Source organism: Adiantum capillus-veneris, chromosome 24, assembly GCF_014529385.1.
Source record: "Adiantum capillus-veneris isolate H3 chromosome 24, ASM1452938v2, whole genome shotgun sequence".
In the NCBI taxonomy this organism is placed as follows: Eukaryota; Viridiplantae; Streptophyta; class Polypodiopsida; order Polypodiales; family Pteridaceae; genus Adiantum; species Adiantum capillus-veneris.
The window spans coordinates 86,682,037-86,708,060 of NC_140954.1; the positions used below are offsets into that span (position 1 = coordinate 86,682,037).

Here is a 26,024-nt window from a genome sequence, read left to right on the forward strand (position 1 = left end):
AATGGAAATCTTGTCTCGTTCTGGTTATTTGCCTCGATTTTCATTTAATGATTTTGAACTCTGTGAACATTGTCTGTATGGTAAGCAAACATAGCAGCCACATAAGCATAGAAGTAGTAGAAGAGATACACAGTTGGCACTTGTTCATAGTGATTTGTGTGGACCTATGCCTAGCCTATCTCTAGGGGGAGCTTCTTACTGTATGACATTTATAAATGATTACTTGAGGAAAGTATGGGTTTACTTTCTCAAGCACAAGGATGAAGCATTAAGTGTTTTCAAAACGTTTCTGAAACTTGTGGAGAATCAGAGTGGCAAGAAGCTTAAATGCTTACGCACTGACAATGGTGGAGAGTATGTTTCAAAGGCCTCTCAGGACTTTTGTGAGTCAAAAGGTATAAAACGTGAACTTACTACTCCTTACAATCCTCCTCAAAATGGTGTTGCTGAGAGGATGAATAGGACCATACAAGAGAAGGTCAGAAGTATGTTGTCTAATGCATAGCTGCCAATGGGTTTTGGGCTGCAGCTGTATCAACAGCTGTTCATCTTATAAATAGATCTCATAGTAAGGTTTTGCAGAAGGATTCAGTGGCAGAGATGGTATGGTCAGGCAAGGTGTCCTCATACAAGCATCTCAGAGTCTTTAGTTGTGAGGCATATACTCACGTTCCAAAGGAATTTAGGAACAAACTTGAGCCAAAGAGTAGAAAGTGCATCATTCTAGGCTATGGTAATTCTGGTGAGATGGGGTACAAACTTTGGGATCCCGAATCCAGAAAGGTTATCCGCAGTAATGATGTTCACTTTAATGAAGCGAAATATCATTCTAAACTAGAGAGGGTTGAGGAGATTAGAAGAGTTGTCTTCCTAGAAGATGGACCTGCACGTGCAAGACAAAATGTCAGGGCTCAAGAGGAGCAAGGACTGGATAGAGTGGAACCACAGGTTGTGGCTGAGCCTGAGCCACCTATTTTGCGTAAATCGAGACGTATCACGCGACCTCCTGATCGGTTTGTTCCATCTATGAACTATGTCATGTTGACTGATTGCAATGAGCCTTCATGTTACAAGGAAGCAGTGCAAATGAAGGACTCTGGGAATTGGCAATTGGCCATGCAGTCAGAGATGACAGCTCTGCATAAAAACCAGACATGGAAGCTAGTTAAATTACCATAGGGCAAAAAGGCTCTACCTTGTTAATGGGTTTACAGGTATAAGATCACCGCTCATGATAGTCATCCAAAGTACAAAGCAAGGCTTGTTGCCAAGGGCTTTAAGCAAGAACAAGGCATTGACTTTGATGAAGTCTTCTCTCCGGTGGTCAAGATGACTACATTGAGATGCTTTCTTGCATTGGTTGCCATATTAGATTGGGTGTTGCACCAAATGGATGTCAAGACAGCGTTCTTGCATGGTGATTTAGATGTGGAAATTTACATGCAGCAGCCAGAAGGGTTTGTTGAAAAAGGCAAGGAAGATTTGGTATGCCAGTTGTTAAAGAGTCTTTATGGCTTAAAACAATCACCGAGGGCATGGTACCATAAGTTCCACAATTTTATGCTTTCTCAAGGCTACAAACATAGTGAGTTCGATCACTGTCTATATACAAAGAAGGCTAAGGATGGCAATTGGCTGATCCTTATTTTGTATGTGGATGACATGTTGATTGCTGGCAAGCACTTGGAAGAAATTTCAGCTTTGAAGTCAAAGATGGCAAAATCGTTTGACATGAAAGACATGGGTGAGGCAAGTCATATACTTGGTATGCGCATTGAGAGAGACAGATCAAAGAAGTTGATTTGGTTATTCAAACAGAGTATATTGACAAGGTTTTGCAACGTTTCAATATGGAGAAGGGAAAGGCATTGAGTGTTCCATTGCCACCATATGTGAAACTTAGCAAACAAGATTGTCCTGTGTCTGAGGAAGAACAGACTGAAATGGATAAGATTCCATATGCTTCTGCAGTGGGTAGTTTGATGTATGCAATGATTGCTACTCGCCCAAACATTGCATTTGCAGTGGGAGTAGTAAGTCGATACATGTCAAACCCAGGCAAGAAACATTGGGAGGCAGTGAAAGGAATATTGAGATACCTGAAAGCTACAAAGAGTATGCGGATATGCTATGGGAGTCAGGAGCTAAGTGTAAAGGGTTTTACAGACTCAGATTATGCAAGGTGACTTAGACAACCGAAGGTCTACGTCAGGGTATGTCTTTACATTGGCTGGTGGAGCAGTATCATGGCGTTCTAGATTACAAGATTGTGTTACTCAATCTACTACAGAGGCTGAATATGTTGCAGCATCAGAGGCATGCAAAGAATCAATTTGGCTTAATCGACTAGTAACTTTAACAGATTTGGGAATCAAAGAAGAGATGCCGTGTTATATTGTGATAGTCAAAGTGCTATACAACTGGCTCGCAATCCAGTTTATCACTCAAAGACAAAGCATGTGGATGTGAAGTATCATTTCATCAGGGAAATGCTCGAGGATAAGCAAATTCAGCTTGTCAAAGTTCACACCACAGAAAATCCTGCTGATCTACTTACAAAAGGACTTCCCTTGGAGAGCTTTGCGCATTTTCGCAAGCAGTTAGGTGTAGGGTAGTACATCACTTCTCTACATCTCTTGTATATTAGCTTGTATAGTAGCTTCTCTCACACTTACAGTACCACATTGGACTTTAAGTGGGAGGTTGTTGGGGTATAAATCCCAATGTGGTCGCCCAGGTAAGTGGGCGGGCCGCCAGGTATGTACACATATTCTTTTGTAAAAACCTAATAAGAACTCACTATGCTCTACACATTACAGTAGAGCGAGTTCACCATATCATCGTGCTCTTCTTCTTGCACTCTCTCTTGCGTCGCACTTCCGCTCGTACTCCTTCACTAGATGCTTGATGTCCATCCCTGTATTGTCCTATTAGGTTTTGTAGCAACGCCCACCAAGCAAGACCAGTTTGCCATTGAAGGAGAGAGTTTTTTGTGTACATTGTTTTGCCGGTGCTCAATGCCCGCTTTTGAGCCTTTAGCACATGCAAACTTAGAGCCGAGTCCCCCTTGAGGCTAGTGGCATTGGTGAGCTTAAGCTACTTTCTAAGTTAAGCAAGAAGAAAAGGCTTGATACACTTTTTTCACAATACTCGTAATTCTCTTCATATTCACAAAAGAGAGAGTATTAAGAAGATTTGCCTACTTTGATTGGATTGCCTTGTTTATAGACATTTACTTTTTAAAATTACATTATTGAAAAGTCAAAAAGTGCTCCTATATTTTAGCAATTGTACTTTTTACACTCTCTAACGACCCACGGTACTAAGTAACACGGGGTCTTAATGACGCCCGAGCGGTGGGATCAACAGACGACGTTGAAGGGGGGAATCTTGAGGGTGACGGACGGTAGGCGAAAGGTCAACGCCCAATGCACGGAATGGGTTTTGAACCCAAACGGCCACGTTGAGAGGCTAGTGCCCTAACCATGAGCGTGCATGCATTTCGTTGTCGAAGTAGGTCCTATTTATTTGCCATGAGATTATGGAGGTGATTAACTTTTGGACGAATAGATACATGCCATGTATGCAAGAATGGTGGGTGTGCAAGAGATGTGTAAGAGTGGTCAAAGGATTCACTTTTCCCCCAAAAAGGGGGAGAAAAAGTTTATGATTTTCAGCCTTTCATAACTCCTACATATGATCTCCAAGTTGAGCAGAGATTATGTATCTAGAATCTACGCGCCGAGCTCTTTCCAGAGATATGTTACATGATATACTTTTGCCCGTTAGATTTTAAATTTCATTTTGGGGGGGAAATTTGAATTCGAATAAACTAGCCGTTTTACCTGTTTGAATTCGAATGTTGTCCTTTGATTGGTTTCTTAGTACTAAAGGTTTGACTCCCTTAAACTTCCAACTAAAGAGGCCCTCCTAGACTCCATTCTCTTCCTAATGTGCTAATGATCAAGATATGTAGTCTTTGCAATTTTTATGATGGCTAATGGCATCAACATGCTTCACTATATTACAATGGGGCTTTTGTATTGAGAACTCATTGCTACAAAAAACTCTACACCGTTAATGACATACAATATAAAGTTACCTCTGCTTCTCTTTAAGCTTAATCAATATCTTGTATATTTTGCATTTGTCTTTACTTCTGTTTTGTGTCTAATAGAGACGACATATATTCACAAGTATGGACATTTCGACTGTACAAGCACGACTCAAACTCGACAACATTGCAAGGTCCGTTATCTGTATCCAGTTCTATACGCCTTTATGTTTCCTTGGCGCAACACATTAATGCTACAGGACAGGGCATGCTTCCGTTTCTTATAACTTTTGGAGAGACCAGAGTGCCAACTCTCTATCAATATACTTTTATATGGCACATTTGCATTGTATGTTTAGCATTTTCACTTTGTTCACACTGCTTTTATGTAGCTTGATTCAAACATTGTCCACCGGCTTGCACAATTGGACGACAATCGTACACGCTTACCAGGTCGGTAGTGCATTTCAATCTTTAGTATGCTGATGTTTTTCGTATTTTTTGAGTTTGTCAATGCTGATTTAAGTCTAGTTTAGCCACATGTTTTTCTCACCAGTGCATGCTCAATCTAGATCATTGAATCCATATATCAAATAGACATGTAGTTCTTTTCTCACAGTTCGGCGATTCAAGCTATGTATTATAGTTCTATGAGAAATATGACTATGCTTGATTTGGAGTAATAAATATACATGCATTTCATTTTTAAGAGTTCGTCAATGCCGTGAAATTGGACCATTTTATGGATAGCGATAGAGATAATTAGTCATTATATATGCAATTCCTTTTTAAAAATTTGTCAATGCGCTTGTACTTCGTTTAATTTAGTGCTAGATGCTTGATGTCCATCTCCGTATTGTCCTGTTAGGTTTTGTAGCAACGCCCACCAAGCAAGACCAATTTGCCATTGAAGGAGAGAGTTTTTTGTGCACATTGTTTTGCCGGTGCTCAGTGCCCGCTTTTGAGCCTTTAGCACATGCAAACTTATAGCCGAGTCCCCCTTGATACTAGTGGGATTAGTGAGATTAAGCTACTCTCTAAGTTAAGAAAGAAGAAAAGGCTTGCTGCACTTTCTTCACAATACTCGTAATGCTCTTAATACTCACAAAAGAGAGAGTATAAGAAGATTTGCCTACTTTGATTGGATCGCCTTATTTATAGACATTTACTTTTTTAAAATTAGATTATTGAAAAGTCAAAAAGTGCTCCTATATTCTAGAAAGTGTACTTTTTACACTCTCTAACGACCCAAGGGACGAAGTAACAAGGGGTCTTAATGACGGCCGAGGGTGGGATCAAGAGAAGACCTTGAAGGGGGGGGGGGGGGGGGGGGGGGGGGGGAATCTCGAGGGTGACGGACGGTAGGAAAAAGGTCAACGTCGGGTGCACGAAATGGGTTTCGAACCCAAGCGGCCACGTTGAGAGGCTAGTGCCCTAACCATGAGCGTGCGTGCATTTTGTTGTCCAAGTATAGTGCCTCTTCATTTGCATGAGATTATGGAGGTCATTAACATTTGGGCGAATAGATACATGCCATGTATGCAAGAATGGTGGGTGTGCAAGAGATGTGTATGAGTGGTCAAAGGATGCACTTTCCCCCCTAAAAAGGGGGAGGAAAAATTTATGATTTTCGGCATTTCATAACTCCTACATATGACCTCCGATTTGAGCGGAGATTACAAATCTAGAAATTACATGCCGAGCTCTTTCCATAGATATGTTAGATGATATACTTTTGCCCTTTAGATTTTAAATTTCATTTTGGGGGGAAATTTGAATTCAAATAAACTAGCCGTTTTACCTATCTAAATTCAAAAGTTGTCCTTTGATTGCTTTCTTAATACTAAAGGTTTGACTCCCTTAAACTGCCAAATAAAGAGGCCCTCCTAGACTCCATTCTCTTCCTAATGGGCTCATGATGAAGATATGTAAACTTTGCAATTTTTAAGATGGCTCATGGCATCAACATGCTTCACTAGATTACAGTGGGGCTTTTGAATTGAGAACTCCTCTACACCGTTTATAACATATAATATAAAGTTACCTCTGCTTCTCTTTAAGCTTAATCAATTCTGCTTCTCTCTAAGCTTAATCAATTCTTGTATATTTTGCATTTGTCTTTACTTTTTGCTTTGTGTCTGTCAGAGAGGACATATATTGACTAGTATGGACGTTTCGACTCCACAAGCACGACTCCAACTCGACAACATTGCAAGGTCCGTTATCTGTATCTAATTCTGTATGCCTATATGTTTCCTTGGCGCAACACATTAATGCTACAGGACAGGGTACGACTTCAGTTTCTTATAATTTTTGGAGAGACCAGAGTGCCAACTCTCCACCATACTTTTATATGGCACGTTTGCACTGTATATTTAGCATTTTCATTTTGTGCCTGACTGCAAAACAAAATGTTTAACTATTCACACTGCTTTTATGTAGCTTGACTCAAAAACTGTCCTCCGGCTTGCACAATTGGACAACAATCGTACACGATTACCAGGTCGGTAGTGCATTTCAATTTTTAGTATGTTGATGTTTTCTGTATTTTTTGAGTTTGTCAATGTTGATTTAAGTCTAGTTTAGCCACATGTATTTCTCACTATTGCATGCTTAATCTGGATCATTAAATCTATATATCAAATAGACATGCAGTTCTTTTCTCACAATTTAGCGATTCAAGCTATGTATTACAGTTCTATGAGAAATATGACTATGCTTGATTTGGAGTAATAAATATACATGCATTTGATTTTTTAAAGTTCGTCAATGCCGTGAAATTGGACGATTTTATGGATAGCGATAGAGATAATCAGTCATTATATATGCAATTCCTTTTTAAAAATTCGTCAATGTGCTTTGTACTTCGTTTACTTTAGTGCTAGATGCTTGATGTCCATCTCCGTAGTGTCCTGTTAGGTTTTGTAGCAACGCCCACCAAGCAAGACGAGTTTGCCATTGAAGGAGAGAGTTTTTTGTGCACATTGTTTTGCCGGTGCTCAGTGCCCGCTTTTGAGCCTTTAGCACATGCAAACTTATAGCCGAGTCCCCCTTGAGACTAGTGGCATTAGTGAGATTAAGCTACTCTCTAGGTTGAGCAAGAAGAAAAGGCTTGATGCACTTTTTCCACAATACTCGTAATGCTCTTAATACTCACAAAAAAGAGAGTATTAAGAAGATTTTCCTACTTTGATTGGATCGCCTTGTTTATAAACATTTACTTTTTTAAAATTATATTATTGAAAAGTCAAAAAGTGCTCCTATATTCTAGCAAGTGTACTTTTTACAGTCTCTAATGACCCACGGGACTAAGTAACACGGGGTCTTAAATGAAGACCGAGCGTTGGGATCAACTGACGACGTTGAAGGGGTGGATTTCGAGGGTGACGGACGGTAGGCAAAAGGTCGACGTTGAGTGCACAGAATGGGTTTTAAACCTTGTTACCATATACATGTGGTAGTGATGTGTGTGAACACACTAGGACCGCCGGGGTATTTTTTCCCTCTTTAGGAGGTTTTTTCCCCCGTGCATTGTATATACGCCCATCACTCTAGGGCTATCTATCTTTCCATTGCACACTAAGTAACACACTCTCTATTGTGTGCCTTGAGCTTCCTTCGTCTTCTCCAAGCTGTGTGTGTTTCTCTGCAACCCTAATTCCAACAATTGGTATCAGAGCAGGTCACGTCCTCTCGGGCTTAGTCGCCAGCTGCTCCAGCACACGCCTGCTCACTTACTCCGATTTCAGTGAGCTTTGGCGAGGGTTCGTAGGTCGACAAAAATTTTGGGTAAGCTCGAAGAGCTTGGTCTGCTCAGAATTTTGATTTGGGCTCATTTCGGCCTCCGTTTCCACTACAGGCAGTACTGCACAGGCTATTTCGTCATTTTGTGTAGAATTTTTGTCAGTGCTGTTTTCTGCATAACAGGTGCCTTACAGTCTTCTACGGTTTGTGCTATATAGCACAGGTTGTTCCCGCTCGGTTTCTCCTATTTTCAGGCAGTTTTCACATCAGGTGCATCATTTACCATGGCTGACAACAACAACACACATGTGTTCAAGATGTTTGCTGTTGAGGACAGGTTGGATGGGGACAACTACCCTATGTGGGCTTATATGATGCAACATGTTCTTGTGTCAAAGGGTGTCTGGAACATTGTGCAGGGCATTGATGTACGTCCTGGTTCTAAGGATGTAGGCGATGTTGAGGATGTTGCAGGTCTTGCTGCAAGGATTGTAGCTGTTAGAGTTGTTTTGCCTACGACAGAACAAGCTCGTTGGGATGTTAAGGATGCGCAGGCTCATGCATTGATTGCGTTGTCTGTGAAGCGCACCATTGTTCCTCACATCCGTTCAGCAAAATCTGCAAAACAGGCTTGGGATATTCTAGCAGGTCTTTATGCAAGCCGCAATGAGGCTAAAATTGCTTTGCTGCGTAAAGAGCAGGAGTCGAAGATTATGCATGAGGAAGATGATATGGACACTTTCCTTGCTAGTGACAAGGATATCAATGAGCAGCTTATTTCTGCAGGTGAAGTCATTTCAGACAGTTCCCTTGTGCAGACTGTTCTTGATGCCTTACCAGATTCCTACGAGACTTTTGCTAGTACTTGGAGACCGATGACCCAAGGAAATCCTGAAGTTGTCAAGTTTGATGCATTATGCACATTGCTGTTGCAAGAGTCACTTCCTAGAAAAAACAGGACTAGGTAGCGTGCAGTTGAACAGGCTTTTATTGCTTCTCAAAGAAAGGGTGGTAACAGTAATGCAGCCACTTCTTATGGTTTTGCTGCGAGTGGCAAAAATTATGTTCCTAATGCTTCTGCTGGCAGTACTTCGTCTGGTAATTCTGGTGATAAGGGCAAAAAGAAGATGCGTTGCCATTATTGTAAAGCCAATGATCACTTGATCAAGTCGTGTCCTAAGTTGAAGGCCAAAGAGGCTAAGAAGAAAGAGGGTGGTTCCACTGCAAATGCTGGTTCCACTACAAATTCAGCCATTGTTGAGTCTTTTGTGAAAGGAGACTGTAATGCTAATGTTGATGCAGAATGGGCTTTTAGCGCAGAGTGCACTTACAATCCTGTTGTGCATGATGCATGCTTGTCAGTTGCTGCAGATTCACATGTGTGGTATTTTGACAGTGGTGCTACAAAGCACATTACCTCACATCGTGAATTGTTTACCTCTCTCGAGTCTGTCCCTCATGGGAATTCAGTCACTTGTGCCAACAACACCTCTTATCCAGTTCAGGGAGTTGGAAAGATTGTGCTGACTGCTGCTAATGGCAGTTCCTGATGCACTTTATGTACCTGGGATCAAGGAGAATCTCTTGTCTGTATCCGCACTTTCTAGACTTGGACTTGTAGTCAAATTTGTGGATGACAGATGTACAATTCATGATCTCAGTTTTGGTGATGAAATTGTTGCATCTGGCCTTTTGTGCCATGGGCTGTATAAGCTCACTTTTTATGACAAGTGTGGAAAAAATTTTGCAAATGCTGTTGCAGATTCAAGGGCTATTTCAGATGCAAAACTTTGGCATGCACGTTTTGGTCATCTGAATTTTGCCGGTTTGCTGCGGTTGCAGAAATCTGATATGGTTGCTTCTTTGCCACCTCTTGAAGCACCTGTCAAACATGTTTGTGAAGGCTGTATTTTGGGTAAGATGCAGCGTTCTAAGTTTCCAAAGGATGGTTCAGTTCGGGCCACATGCAAGTTGCAGCTTGTGCATAGTGATGTTTGTGGGCCCATGCAAACTCCGTCCTTGGGCAATTACCCGTACTTCGTGACTTTCATTGATGATTACTCCAGGCATGCATGGGTATTTCCGCTTAAAGCGAAGTTCGAAGTTTTTATGTGCTTCAAACAATTTCTGGCTATGGCTGAAAATGTCTCGAAATGTACTATGGGCACCCTCTGTTCCGATCGAGGGGGGGAGTATATGTCTCATGAATTTAATGCATTTCTGGCTAGTCGTGGGATAAAACACCAATGTACAGTGCCTTATACACCTCAGTAAAATGGTGTTGCTAAGAGGAAAAACATGCCACTTACGGAAATGGCACGATGTATGGTCAACAGTCAAGCTTTGCCGCATTCTTTTTGGCTTGAGGCCATCATGTGTGCCACTTATGTACTTAACAGGTGTCCTACGAAAGCTTTGCAGTCTATTACTCCATATGAAGCATGGCATGATAGAAAGCCTTCTATTGAGCACATGCGTGTTTTTGGCTGTTTGGCATATGCTTTGGTGCCACAAGTGCAGCGCAGAAAATTGGATGATAAGGCTGTCAAATGTATTTTTGTTGGTTATAGTGCTGAAAGCAAAGGTTACATGTTGTATCATCCACAAACAAAACGTATTCTGGTTTCTCGGGATGTAGTGTTGATGGAAGATTCTGTTCAGCCCTTGCTGTCATGTACTAGAGACAGTAATGTAAGCTCACAAGACATTTATGACACTTTGTTGCCTCTTTTCAGTGGTGGAAATACGAATGTAAGTTCCAATGAGGCAAATGTACAGCCTATGGGGGTTTCTGAAAATGTTTTAGATCAGCCTATTACTGATGCAGATGTACATGATGTACTTGATGAGGAAAGGGCTGAAAATGAGCAAGCTAGAGGTATGCCAAAATGGCTGGTGCACACTTTGCGTGACAGTAAATTGGATGCACCTTTGTCTAGTCGTGCTCGTTCAGGCTCTCGCCATGCATCTTATGCATCAGATTGTTATGCTTTGGCGGTGTTTAGTTTACATGATGTTGAGGAGCCTCTGACTTTTGATGAAGCACAAAATTCAGAAAATTGGATGGCTGCCATGGAATCAGAATATGATGCACTTATAGAAAATGACACATGGACTTTATGTGATTTGCCTCCTGGCAAAAAGGCCATTGGTACGAAGTGGGTTTACAAGTTGAAACGCAAGCCGGATGGTGAGATCGATCGCCATAAGGCTCGACTTGTTGCAAAAGGTTATGCACAGCAAAAAGGCATAGATTATGAAGAGACTTTTGATCCCACTTTGTCGTATGACTACTGTGCGTTTTCTATGTGCATTGGCAGCTCATTTTGGTTGGGATGTACATCAATTAGACATTGTTACTGCTTTCTTGAATGGTGACATATTTGAGGAAGTTTATGTAACGCAGCCTCGCGGTTTTGTCATAAAAGGACAAGAGGACAAAGTGTGCAAATGTAACAAGGCTTTGTATGGGTTGAAGCAATCTCCTCGTGCTTGGTATGAGAAAGCTGACACTCATTTGGTCAAACAAGGCTTTCGTAACAGTCCAACATAAAGCACATTGTATGTAAAGCGTGAGGGTGATGTATTTCTCATCGTGGTTCTTTATGTTGATGATTTGCTGATCACTGGACCAAATGAGAGACATATTGCTGAATTTAAGGCTGATTTGAATGCTACTTTCAAGATGAAAGATTTGGGGCTGTTGCATCATTACTTGGGTATACAGTTTAAGCAGTGTGATGGTGGTATTGCCTTGTGTCAGAAAAGTTACATAGAGGCATTGCTATGTAAGTTTGGACTTGAGGATTGCAAACCTATTGCCACTCCCATGGAAACAGGTTTGAAGTTGAGTCTACATGATGCTGGCGATCCTGCTGATGTCACTCTTTACCAAACTGCTGTTGGCTGCCTCATTTATGTATGCAACACGAGGCCGGATATTCAGTTTGCAGTCTCACAGGTTAGCAGATTTATGCATAGCCCAGGGTCTAAGCATTGGCAGGCTGTCAAGAGGATTTTCCGCTACCTTAGTGGCACTTTACATCTTGGCTTGTTTTATCCCAAGGGGGGATCATTGCCGCTAGACTTACATGCTTTTTCGAACTCAGATTGGGTTGGTTGTTTTGACACGAGAGTGTCCACAAGTGGTTTTTGTTTCAGGCTTGGCAATTCATGTATATCATGGTTGAGCAAGAAGCAACCTACTGTGGCCACTTCGAGTTGTGAGGCTGAGTACAGGGCAGTCTTCACAGCTACGGTTGAGTGTGTATGGCTCAGACGCCTTATGACTGATTTGGGTGTTGGACAGGACACTGCCAACACTATCTACACTGACAGTCAGAGCGCATTGGCAGTTGCGAGGAACCCAGTTTTTCATGCTCGCACAAAGCACATTGAGGTGCATTACCACTATGTCAGGGAGAGGCTCTCAGCAAGAGAGATCAGCTTGGCTTATGTGCCAACATAGGACAACCTTGCAGATCTTTTCACAAAGGCATTGTCTCGTGAGAAGCTTGAAGCTTTCCGCAAAGCTTTGGGCTTACTCCCCTTTGTGGACTGATCCTGTCCTCAGGGCATGGCACTTCCCTTTACTCATGTGCCAGCTCTCGTTCACCGGATCACTCCAGGGGGGATTTGTTACCATATACATGTGGTAGTGATGTGTGTGAACACACTAGGACCGTCGGGGCATTTTTTCCCTCTTTAGGAGGTTTTTTCCCCCGTGCATTGTATATACGCCCATCACTCTAGGGCTATCTATCTTTCCATTGCACACTAAGTAACACACTCTCTATTGTGTGCCTTGAGCTTCCTTTGTCTTCTCCAAGCTGTGTGTGTTTCTCTACAACCCTAATTCCAACAAACCTAAGCGGCGAGAGGTTGGTGCCCTAACCACGAGCGTGCGTGCATTTGGTTGTCCAAGTATGGCCTCTTTATTTGCCATAAGATTATGGAGGCGATTAACATTTGGACGAATAGATACATGCCATGTCTGCAAGAATGGTGGGTGTGCTAGAGATGTGTTAGAGTGGTCAAAGGATGCACTTTTCCCCCCAAAAAGGGGGAGGAATAAATTATGATTTCTGGCCTTTTATAACTCCTACATATGATCTCCGATTTGAGCGGAGATTATAGATCTAGAATCTACACGCCGAGCTCTTTCCATAGATATGTTACATGATACTTTTGCCTGATAGATTTTAAATTTCATTTTGGGAGGAAAAATTGAATTCAAATAAACTAGCCGTTTTACCTATATAAATCCAAAAGTTGTCCTTTGATTGTTTTCTTAATACTAAAGGTTTGACTCCCTTAAATTGACTCCATTCTCTTCCTGAAGTGCTAATGATCAATATAAAGTTTGCAATTTTTCCTCTCCACCATACTTTTATATGGCACGTTTGCACTATATATTTACTATTTTCACTTTGTGCTTGACTGCAAAACTAAATGTTCAATTATTCATACTGCTTTTATGTAGCTTGATTCAAACATTCTCCTCCGGCTTGCACAATTGGACGACATTTGTTCATGCTTACCAGGTCGGTAGTGCATTTCAATTTTTAATATGTTGATTCTTTGTGTATTTCTTGAGTTTGTCAATGCTGATTTAAGTATAAATTAGCCACATGTTTTTCTCACTAGTACATGCTCAATCTGGATCATTGTATCTATATATCAAATAGACACGCAGTTCTTTTCTCATAGTTCGGCGATTCAAGCTATGTATTACAATTCTATGAGAAATATGACTATGCTTGATTTGGAGTAATAAATATACATGCATTTCATTTTTAAATGTTCGTCAATGCCGTGAAATTGGACGATTTTATGGATAGCGATAGAGATGATTAGTCATCATAAATGCAATTCCTTTTTAAAAATTCGTCAATGTGCTTTGTACTTCGTTTACTTTAGTGCTAGATGCTTGATGTCCTATTAGGTTTTGTAGCAACACCCATCGAGCAAGACAAGTTTGCCATTGAAGGAGAGACTTTTTTGTGCACATTGTTTTGCCGGTGCTCAATGCCCGCTTTTGAGCCTTTAGCACATGCAAACTTAGAGCCGAGTCCCCCTTGAGACTAGTGGCATTAGTGAGATTAAGCTACTCTCTAAGTTAAGCAAGAAGAAAAGGCTTGATGCACTTTTTCCACAGTACTCGTAATGCTCTTAATACTCACAAAAGAGAGAGTATTAAGAAGATTTGCCTACTTTGATTGGATCGCCTTGTTTATAAACATTTCGTTTTCTGAAATTAGATGATTGAGAAGTCATAAAGTGCTCCTATATTCTAGAAAGTTTACATTTTACACTCTCTAACGACCCATGGGACTAAGTAACACGGGGTCTTAATGACGGACGAGCTCAACAGACGATGTTGAAGGGGGGGGGATCTCGAGGGTGACGGACGGTAGGCAAAAGGTCAACGTCGAGCGCTTGGAATGGGTTTCAAACCCAAGTGGCCACGTTGAGAGACTGTTGCTCTAACCACGAGCACGTTGCATTTGGTTGTCCAAGTAGGCAAAACAAAAATATATGAAGTAAACAAAAATGCTGTAAAGTAAACTCGGACACAAAAACTAAACTCGGATACATCGAACAGTTGAGCGCCTTTTTGATGTGCGTGTCTCACTTCTCGCCCGTCGATCCCACGGCTCCCACATCATTCAATACTCTCAGAGAAGTCAAAGGCGGGTGAGATTGGCACGGCTCGGGGCCGACACGGTGGAGATCCAACACGGCTTGGTGGCTCAAGGTTCGGACTATCGGGCAGGATATGGGAGCCATTGAAAGGATGCCCATGTTACTTAGTCCTGAGGTCTAACGAGTCACGACCCTTGAATTGAGACTAATGCACAATGTAAATACCACTAATAAACTGGGGGACTCGGCTCTTATGCACGAACTCCCATGGCATGCACTTGCAATAGTGCGACAGCGACTCCGTCTTTTCGACCTTTCACTTCCTAAAACATACTACCACAGACTACCACAGACTCCTGGTCCACAGTTCGCGCTAGACAGAAAGAAACTCCCGGGCTCCCCCTATCATTGGGATCCTTCTCCACAGTAAACAATCACTGTTATTTTGATCTTCCACAGTCAGAAAATCCGCCATGGAAGCTCACTCCGAGGAGTTTGCTGTGGCCAAGGTTGAACAAGCTCTCGCGGGACATGACTTCCACTAAGCTCCATGCTCTCTCTCTCTCTCTCTCACACACACACACACACAGACACACACACGCACGCACGCACACACACGAAGAGCTGTACCCCGCTCTCTGCATACGATCACTCCAAGCCTCACGAGAATTTAGCTATGGGGAATGGTACTGTTTTGCCTTTGTGCTTGTTATGGCAGCCAGAGTTTTGTTAAAAAGCCTATCGACAACATTGCGTCATCCAAAGGTGTCCTTCAGCTATCATGATAACGGTTCTGCCTGCCAGCGGCCGCAACGTTGTTGCGACAACTGAGTATTGAGAGCTCGCTATGGCTAAGGAAAAGCTTCAATCGACGGGCAATCGACACACCTGAGAGTGAAATGGTAGAAGAAAAGCTCATGCATGCTACAGTGAACACAGCTTTTTTGCCCGTGCGAGCCTTCATCGATCACAGAACTGAGAGAGAGACACAAAGCAATCAACAAGTTTTCCCTTGAAAGTGCTTATCTTTAACAGCATTTATTGCATCTGCGCCGCAGGCTCATAATTGCAGATAATCAAATAAAATCTCTTCTTTTTGCGGCTCAGCTCTAGCCAGGTGATTGAGGTGAACTCTAGTCCCGAAGCTTGGCAGCTTTTCATCATCACACGTTCTCAACGAGCTGGTCTAATTTGTGCATGACTGAAAGCTTAGCGCAACCAGCTTCTCCGCCTGTTTTATCCGAAGCTTCAACCATCGCTTGCTTCGCGTCACTGCTGAGTCTTCTGCCATCCGGATGAATTTACATATAAAGGCTATGCAGATGCTCTACGTTCCACAACAACGAGCTTTTTCAACTGCAAAGGAGAAAGCTCGTCAACAAAGGTATAGCCTACAAACGGACTCAAACTAGGCAGGAGAGTTTTGCAAGGAGACGGTTACAAAAACCTGTTTACAGCCTGAGCCGTAATAGTCATGGCTCCTAAGAGTGCTGCTGTTATCTGTGGAACTAGGACGCTGCCTCAGCTTCGAAGGCAGTCCTTGAAGCAAAATCAGAGCCAACCTCAATCGCAGGACCAAGATGGCCAGAATCACTGTCTTGCATTTAGCAAGCAACACATGGTACAAGATTGTTCTATTCCCGCTCAAAGCTTGAAATATTGGCTAGCAGCTTCATTCTGCCTCAATGCTCTCTGCCTGTCAATTCTTTTGGGCTTCAGTAGACCAGGCAGACCGAGTAATTGGAATAGGCACGGTGCTATTGAGGACAGAGGACATCTATTTGCAAATGGAGCAGGACAAGGACATTTGGGATTGCATAATCCCCATTGTTCTGGTCAAGGCCACTTTGAAGGCGGAGTTGTGAATGGAGGACAGTGTCGATGCTACTCTTGCTTTACTGGTAGCACTTGCTCTGAACTTGCAAGTGACTGCACTGTGAACTTCGATCAGTAAGTTTGTCTGCTGTCTAGTCTGCAAGGTTTTGTCCACATTTTGAGAAAGAACACACCTTTTTATTTGATCTGTGTTAGCTTGATGGATTATGCTAGAGGCTTCATGATTTTTTTTCATAGGGATTTCTATGTTCCTGCAGTGGAGATCCAAAGATGTTTGAGACATATTGGTCATCAAATCAAGATGCAGTGTCTACTGTAATACTCGGAGGTGATAGAATGAGCTATTTCTCTTTCACAGACGGGATTTGCTGGTTTTTAGAGCCATCTTTAGCTTCTGAAGTAAAGCTGATGCACAAAATGGTGGGCAATGCTGTGACTGATGGGTACCATATAGTTGTGGGCACTGGATCCTCACAGCTCATAAGTGCAGCATTATATGCACTTTCTTCATCTGCTCATCAAACACCAGTGGACGTTGTTTCTGCTGCACCATTCTATTCAGTAAGCTCTATTTTGTATGATTGTTTTAAGTGTGGCTCTACCTTCTCCTTCTGACTGTGTTCTTCTACTGGAGTTCTGCCGTTTTTGTAATGCATATTAGCATACATCAAACTTTCCTGCATGCAGTGATGCTAGTAGCAGCACAACTAAAAGTCATAAAGTGTTCTAATGGATATATTGAATGTTTTACATAAGAGTACATAAGCACAAATAGATTGATACTTATTTTTTGTGAGGAAAAATCATCTTTTCAAAAAATTATGCAAGTGTCAGCAGACCAGAGTGGGAAAGACTTTGTCACAGTTCCAAAAGACTACTCAATAAATTAGAACCTTTTGTCTTGTTTAGCAACTTGTCTTGAAATTGAAGTTAAGGACATGAGGTTTACTTTCTATGTGAACATTAAGATTTTAGTGGTTTGAGAACTGTTCAATTTGAAAGGCTTGATTAGGGTCAAACACATAGTTCAGTTTGGTGCAATGCTAAAACAGTCTACTTCACCAAATTGAGAGGTATTGGTTGCGAATGAAATTGCTTATGGTTATGGATCAAGCAAGATTAAAGTGTGCTACCTCAAAATGTATTTTCTACTTAAGTGCAACCTGAACATGCTTTTGAGTGGAGGACCAGCATTTAAACACAAAGTATGTCCACATTGTGGGACATCGTGATGGCTCATGCCTTGACAAATCTGTTTTGACCCTTATCTGTGGCATGGAGATACCCTGGTTCACTCATCAAGAAAGCTTGAGATATTCTAGCTGATTGTATGGAGGTTGTAACAAGGCAAAACTTGCTAGACATTCAAAGTCAAATGTTATGCAAAACTTTTGTTTTCACTTGGAGGAGTTTCAGACCCATAGCTATCAAGTTTAAACTGTTTAATGCATTAGTCTCTGTGCTATTTTGATGCTCAGTCCGAGGCAAAATTTAGGCGGAGCATGCTGTTGATGAAGCCTTTGTAGCTCCTCAATGGAAAAGTTATAATGCTACCCACTTCAAATGTTCCTGTTTTTGGTAGCACACTTGCTATGGATCTTTTGCAATTGTTGTAAGGCAACTATATCATCATGCATTGACCTATGTTAAGGCAGAAGATGCTTTAGTTGATCTCTTAAGAGGTGATGTAATTGTGCAAAATACTTTAAGAGGGTTTATTTGCTATGCGATGAGTGTGCACATGGCAGGTGGGACAAGGGTAAGTCAATGTAAATCAAAGTTGAAAGTACAATTTAAAGATTAGGAGGTGATCAAAGAGAAACAATGCACCATGGGTGTTGCAAACCCCAAACATGTTTCACATTATGAGTCCTTTGGTGGTGTTTACAACAAACGGGACCGTTGGAGATGCTTCTTCCGATTTTGCAAATGTTGCTGAATTACAGAATGGGTCATCATTACAGATGATTATCATGACCCTTTGGTCATGATGCATGTATGTCAATGGGTGCAGGTATATGTGTATGGTACTTGGAGAGTCGTGCTTCACTAGCTCGTTGTGTCTTTGAATTCTTTGGTTTCTAGATCAAAGACCATCATATTTAGCCATGGAAATGATTTGTAGATGATTTTTCATGACTGCAAACGCTTCCGCATGCATTTTCCTGTTGGCCAATCCTTGGTGTCACGTGACACATCCAACCCTATGTGTCCGTGGACAAGCTACAGCATGACAAGGGTTCCGTTAGTCCAGTGACGTCTAGATTAGCAAGTGTTCTGGCACTTTTGTGAGTCTGTTCGCAGACCGTGCATGCCCAAGCACTTAGTGTTGATGCATATCCTCTAGTTGCACACAACGTGATCATAAACATTCCCATCAGAATCCTTCAGGGGAATTTTCTAGTGCATTTAACCTATTTTTCCTATATTTGACATTTTTCACTTATTAATTTAAGTGACTTTTGTTGGGAACTGAGTAGGGCAAATTGGGTAAGATAATATATGTTGCTAAATGGACTATTTTCTTATTTTCTCGAGTAATTTCTTTTTAGGATATTTAAAGATGTGCACTTGAATCGTAAGGTTAGGAACTGTAGATCTACTGGAATTATTAAAAGCCACCAGGAACGGAAAACTTTGATGCGTCATATGATGGGTGACATTAAGCATCGCGAAGGGGCTTTACTGTTAGTTCGGTGGGAGAGACCGGGAAACGAATATTCCGGATGCGTCACGTGATGGGGTGACTGGAGAATCGGAAAGGGAATATCTCGTTGGGTTGGCAGGAACCCGAACTGGAAAGAGGAATACGCGTAAAGACGGAAGCACAAGAATAAAAATGGGTTATGAGAAGCTTTTCTTAAAAAGCGGAATATTTTAACGAGTTTTTTGGAAAGAGCAGACGCTTTTCCGCGAGGAATCTATGTTTGCATTGCATTCGTGCATGTGGTTGCATCCAGGGACGCCGAGAAGTGTTGTGAAAGGCATTGTTTTTAACTTAAAGGTTGCAGGTTCAGACCAATTTTAAAATATGCCGGCCGCCCACTTAATAAGTGGGTAGCCACTTAGAAAATAAAGCAACAAAACCAGCCAGCGAATTCTCTCTCCCTATTTTGGGCAGAACAGGAAAAAAAAAAAAAAACCGGCCGCGATCTCTACGCGAGCAGCTATTCGTGCCGTGGCCAAGGAGCTATAAAAGCACCACATGTCCTCACTGAAGGAAGAGTACCAACGCCAGCAAGAGAAGACTCTGCCGCTAGATAACGCAAGAGATCGCGAGACTACGAAGCACGGAAGTCGCTTTTCCCACGCAAGAGCGACAGGTATCTATTGTGGATTCGCCATACAAATTGTTGTTGTGTGTTTGTGTGTGTGTTTGCAGGTACTTCATCGCGAAGGAGAAGCGAGAAGGCTTCGGCCTACGCATTGGAATTTTGGGAACGGATTCGGCAATTGTCTGCAGAGTCTCGACTCCGAGTACAGACGGAAAAAGGATTGAGAGCTTGTCTCTCGGATTTCCCTTATGGGAAGGAATGACCATTGAGTCAGAGATTTAGAATGGAGGGGTATTCTCCGGTTCTTGTGCTTGTAAAAAGATTCTCCCTAATAAAGGATTCTCTGTAGGGGGGGGGACCAGCCCATCTTCTGATCCCAAATACTGTGTCGAACTTCTCCCTCAACTTTGTTTAGCTGAAAGATTATTTATTTTCATCTTGTTGATTATTCGTGTGCGCTCCCATTTGTGATAGTGGTATCAGAGCTCGGATTCCTCTCTTTCTCTGCAAAGAAGGACGATTCCGGGAAGGAACGGGAAGAACCATGACAAGCCACAGAAGAACCGCTGAAGACGAACTTCAGCAAGTGCGAGCCAAACTCGCGGAATTGCAACAACTCATTTCGTTGCCGGCTGTCCAAAAGGCTTTGGACGGAATCAAGAAGCTGCAAGGAACGGATGCCGATGGGCGTCAGGAAAATCCTGTTAATGGAAGCAACTTGCAGGTGGATGGTGCGGAAAAAGGTGCCGAAATGCACAAGGGATCTGCGGATCAGGACAAACGGCCTTCCAAGAGCAAGGGCCAGGAAAAAGAACTTTCTCTGCTTAATGAAAGCAAGGATGTCTCTATCTCTTCTCCATCATACTCTCCTGATTATACTACTACATCTACTTCTCATACAGTATCTAAATCTTCTCCCAAGAAGAAAACTCCTACTACTTCCCTACATGCTACTAATGAGAAGCCCTAGTTCAAGAGGGATAACCGCACACGTCACCGCAAGATGCGGATTTTCAAATCCGGTGACAAGGATGTGAGTTTGATAACTACACAGGACGGAGAGATATCTCCAAGGCACTGTCTTTCATCAGGCAGTTTGAAGTTGCTTTTGCCAATGGAAACTTCACTGAAAAATCCAAGTTGCGTCATGTTGGGATGCATCTCAAGGAGACTGCAAGCAGTTGGTGGCTAGCCAAAATTCTGGAAGGTACTCAAGCCAGAACTTGGACTCAATTCAAAGTTGAATTCTATGAACATTTTCTTCTACCTGATTTCGAGAAGGACATTTGGAAGCAATGGGACTGGCTCGCCTAGAAGGAACAAGAGAAAGTCACGGCTTATGTTGACAAGTTTTGGTCGGTTCTTCTAAAAGTTACGCCTTTTATGAAGATTTCCGACGAAGAAAAGATGCGAAAGTTTAAAGCAAGTCTTCAACCATGGCTTCTGAAGAGCATGAAGGTGTACCCACATGACACCCTTCAGCGGATGATGGAGTCTGCAATCATTGTGGAGGATTTACATTCCATTGGTACCCCCAAACGGATGGAACATAGCACATACCGTGCAAGGCAAAGAGCGGTCTATGATGACTATGGCAAACAAGGCAAAAAGCGTTCCCCAGAAGATCCGGATAAGCCTAAGAAGCCAGAGGGTACCGGAAAGCGGCTTAAGTATCTCACACCGAACCAAGTACAAACCTTCAAAGAGCAAGGAAGGTGCTTCTACTGTGGTGAAAAAGGACATATGAAGCCCGACTGCTGTGTTCGGCAGCAACAGCAGGAAGAAGCATCTCCGAAGAAGGAACAATCGAAGAAGGAACCTGCTCCACCGAGCTTGAATTCCATTCCTGATGTGAAAGGGAATACAGAAACCGAGAAAGGGAAGCGCCAGCTCCTTAAAGGCTGGGGATCTGTGAATAACCAGCGGGTGTTGATCCTCTACGACCCTGGATTGACGGACAACTTCATCTCACTGGAAACTGCAGAACGTTTGTGTCACGTGACACATCCCAACCCTATGTGTCCGTGGACAACCTACACCACAGCAGGATTCAGTCAGTCCAGTCAGTCTAGTTAGTAGTGATCTGGCACTTTTGTGAGTCTATTCGTAGACCGTGCATGTGTCACCAGCGTGTGACTACTATCTATCCTTTTTGTTGATTTCTTTCTTATTATCTATTTACTTTCACTTTTTGGAAACACCCCTCGGGAAATCTAACTGCCCTGCATTGCATAGCTAGTGTGGAACTGTCCAGAGGGAGTCCAGGCCTGAGGGCAAGAGAGCACTAAGGTTGGACAAAGACTATGGTTAGCCAAAGTGGGATCATTGACTAGCCAAAGTGGAATCCTTTGCTACAGAGGCTACATTTCAGTTTTGGGTGTGGCTGCAGTGTACAAAGGGGGTCGGATGACCTAGAAAAATACAATGGCAGCATCTCCTAAAATTTAGGGAACTGTTATTTTGGGACCTGAAAATGTGTTTGCGTCATTAGCTCTGGAATGACAAGAGGAACATTTTATTGCTCTGCTGTCAAGTCAACTGACGCACCAGTTGAGATATTTTTAGCCCAGTTGGCCAAAATCGGAAACTGGGCGAGGTGTCACTTTGTGAGCCTTCTGCTACTTCTGGCCAGAGGAGGGGGCGCCTAAAATGAGAGAGGAGGCTGATTTTCAGTTTTGGCACAGGTTAAGAGCTATGGAGTGCTTGCTTTCCCTCTTATGCACAGTGCAGTGCCAAGAGTGATGCCCTGCACGCTACGCACTGGCCTCTCGCTCCCCTTTGGCAGTATGTTATGCCCCACTAGTGGGCTCTTCATTTGACCAATGTACAGTTGTGTTGGTTCATGCGCGATTGCCGAGGCAAGAGCCTCTTGCACAGGTACTGGATTAGCTAGCGGCTAATCCCCCGCAGGTACAGGTGATTCGGAGAGGTTTCACGCTCAAAATCTCGTCCGATTCAAAGGGCAAGTAGCCCTACATGTGCGGGAGCTCGAGGACTTGCTACGGATGCGACTGGCACGCGAAACGGAGCCCGAAACAGTAAATCACAGCCTGCTGTGTATTTTTGCAGGTTTAGGGTTTTGGCCCTAAACGGACCCTAATACCCCCAGGAGGTTCGGGGACGTAAGGGGACCGCTGTACACGTAAGGGGACCGCTGTACAGGTGATCTGGCGCATTTTCAGGGCTGAAAACAGAGAATTCAGCGTGCTGCAGATTCTCGCCAGGTTTTGCAAAGTGCCCGTATGCGTCGGGAAGGTCGGCCAATGCGTGGGAATACTGACTGTGAAGGGTTCTAGTACAGTTTTGCTACCGAAATCGGGCTGGAACAGTGGAAATTCAGCCGAGTTTGTGCGGGGCAGCTTGTAGGGATCCACAACGTTTATTCCCTCTTTTGAACAATAAAGAAATACCGAAAGGGGCGCCTAAGTTAGGGGCCAATCTGGTGTCGGTCTTCTCATACAGGTGCATTCTAGCATCTGTATCCCATTCCCCTCTCTTGTGTCACTATAGCGCAGGTAAAATAGACGACTAATAATGGGTGAAAGCTAAATCAAGGTTTGAAGTAAAGTCTACCGCCCTTTTTGGATTGAACAGGCCGGTTTCATGGTTCCATCGACGGGATTAAATCACTTTTTCCCATAGAAGTGAGCCTTGGTCGGTTTTGTTCTTGAAGACACAGGGGATCATAGACCAGACACAGGGAATTGCAATTATGGGTGACAGACCAGATGATGTGACTGAAGAGGTTTCCTCTTCACAGGGTCAACAGACACATGAAGTGGGTGAGTCCTCAAGACCACCACAAACAGATGACGATATATTCAGGACCCAGTTGGCTACTGCTGTGGCGATGTTCACACAAGTAATGCAGAACCCGAGGTTTTTAGCCTTTCTGCAACCTCCTGTTCCGTCTCAGCAAGTTGGGTCACTGGATCATATTCAAAAGCCTGTTAAGGCTCGAGCACAGGTGATTCATACTGCACAGTCAATGGAAACACCTGTACACTTGACGGAGAACATGCAGTCTTCACAACCTGTGCCTAAGGTGCAAGAACAGGTGGCTGAGATGCCAGTCTTTCAAGCTGTACCAGTTCAGCCCGCCACCTTTCAACAGCCTATAGCTGGTTCTAATGGGCAGGGAAGCAACCTACAGGCTATGCAACAGGTCTTTCCACCACCTTCAGTGCACCCTGGCTATTTTGGAGGTGGATCGGTATTCCAGAGCATGGCTGGTCATGCACCTGGAAATCAGTTTTATACGCCAGGAACAGTGTTTGGGGGTGCTCAAACGATGATGCCTAACCCCATGTATGGTGTCACGGGCATGCTACCAGGGTTTCAAAGCACTCAAGGCCAATTTGGGATGCCACATGCAAATTTTGGTATGGCTGGAATTACAAATCAGCAGCCAAATATGGCATTTCCAGGTCAACTTAACTGCGGTCAAGGAACACAAATGAACCCTAACAGTGTTCCCATGTTTCAGTCACTTCCATATGACAACTTAACGCCGTTGGAGAGGCCAACTCCATACAAAGAAGGTGGCAAAGGTGTGACATTCACGACCTTTACAGGGTTTGATGACAAGAAGAAGGCTCTCTCATTCCTCCAGCAGTTTGACAAGGTCTATGCAGGGGGAAACTTTACAGAGGCTTCAAAGGTCCGCAAGGCAGCCACTTTCTTGACAGGGATTGCGGGACAATGGTGGACAACCTTATTGCTTCAAGGGCAAGCTCTGTCCACATGGATTTACTTCAAGCAGATTTTTGCAGCAGCATGGTTGTCTGATGATTTTGAAGCAGATGTCATGACAGAATGGCACCAGCTTAATGCTGCCACTTGCAAGAATCTGGATGATTACAATCGGAAGTTTTGGAAAGCTCTACTTCCAGTAACTTCCTATAGGTTTGTGCCATTGACAGAACAGATTGAAAAATACTATTGTGGCCTACCTAAAGGATTGAGAAAGTACTGTACGAAGACAAAAGTCACTACTTTGACGCAGCTCATCGAGGTAGCAAACACTGGCAATGGTTTGCTCAAGGGAGAAGATTGTGAATTTAACACTGGCGTCAAGGCAGGACTAGGCAAGAAAAATTCAGCCAAGAAGCACGTTCCCAATGAGGCTCCTGACTCAGGAGTCAGCCAACGCAGGGAAAGATAAAGCTACGGCTGAATCAGAAAAGGGACCAACAAAGAAATGGAAAAGACGTTTTCCTCGCAAGTCAGAAGAGCAAAAGAAGGTCCCGAGGACAGAGAACAAATGCTTTATATGTGAGCAGCTTGGCCACATTGCTTACAATTGTCCTACAAAGAAAAGGCCAGCTGATTCTGAAGACAAGGAGGACAAGAAAGGAAAGAAGCCCATGGTTGGTCTAGTGCGAGATATGGTGGGCGACGAGCCAAATTCAGATGCAACTGAGCTTTGCAGAGCATGGGGAAAGGTCAGGGATCAAACAGTGCTTATCTTCTTTGATCCAGGTGCCAAAGCCAACTTCATTTCCCCAGAATTGGCTTCAAAGTTGGGAATCAGACCTGAAGAGATGGGGTATATAGCAGAGGCAGGTTTGGCATGTCCTGGCCATACAGAGGCTGTGACACCCATCATCGGAAAGTTGCGTCTACATATCCAGTCCTATGTAGATGCTGAAGAATTTTACATCATGCCACTGGACGGATGTGATGTGTTGCTAGGTATTCCTTGGTTGTTTCGTGTACAGGGAATCATGGATGCCTACAACAAAAAGATCACTGTACAGAGCAGGGGAAAGACTCACATTCTGGATGTAAAGCTTAAAGGGGAGTCTATTCCCACTGTGTCAGCTTCTGCTATTACTTCTGTAATGAAAAAGCATCTTTTTGCGTACTTGGTTTTTGCACGTGAAGTGTCAGATTGTGATGAATCAAATTTATCTGTGCTAGATAAAGAAAGGTCAATGTTTTTACAACAGTATAGTGACTGTTTTTCTGATTCATTACCGTCTCAATTACCGCCAGAGAGACCAGAGGACCATGCGATAGATTTGGTGCTAGGCAGTAGCTTACCAAATAAGCCTCCGTATAGGGTTAGTGCGGCTCAGCAGAAAGAGATAATGGGCCAAGTACAGGAGCTGTTAGAAAAGGGGCTGATTCAGCCCAGTTCATCTCCATTCTGTTCTCCAGTGTTGTTGGTGCAGAAAAAGGATGGCTCATGGCGTATGTGCATCGACTACCGTGCACTGAACAAGAATACCATCAAGAATAGGTTCCCTATACCTAGAATTGATGATATTATGGACAAATTAGAAGGAGCAGCTATGTTTAGCAGGATAGATCTAAAGAGTGGGTACCATAAGATCCGCATTAGATCAGAGGATGTGCACAAGACTGCTTTTAGAACAACGTTTGGCCTTTACGAATTTTTAGTGATGCCTTTTGGTCTCACAAATGCTCCTGCTACGTTCAATAGGATGATGGACAGAATTTTCCGT

The 26,024-nt window shown here is 43.1% G+C and overlaps 1 protein-coding gene across 1 annotated transcript in view; it reads left to right on the plus strand.

The window, feature by feature from the left end:
- The first annotated feature begins 14,796 nt into the window (after positions 1–14,796).
- The window catches only part of LOC147426708 (tryptophan aminotransferase-related protein 1-like), an 87,222-nt gene continuing 75,994 nt past the window's right edge, over positions 14,797–26,024 (plus strand). Inside the window, exons 1-2 of the mRNA XM_086498451.1 lie at positions 14,797–16,393; positions 16,537–16,840. Of these exons, the coding sequence (XP_086354577.1) occupies positions 15,918–16,393; positions 16,537–16,840 (780 nt within the window). The 5' untranslated portion in view covers positions 14,797–15,917. The remainder of the gene's footprint in view (positions 16,394–16,536; positions 16,841–26,024) is intronic.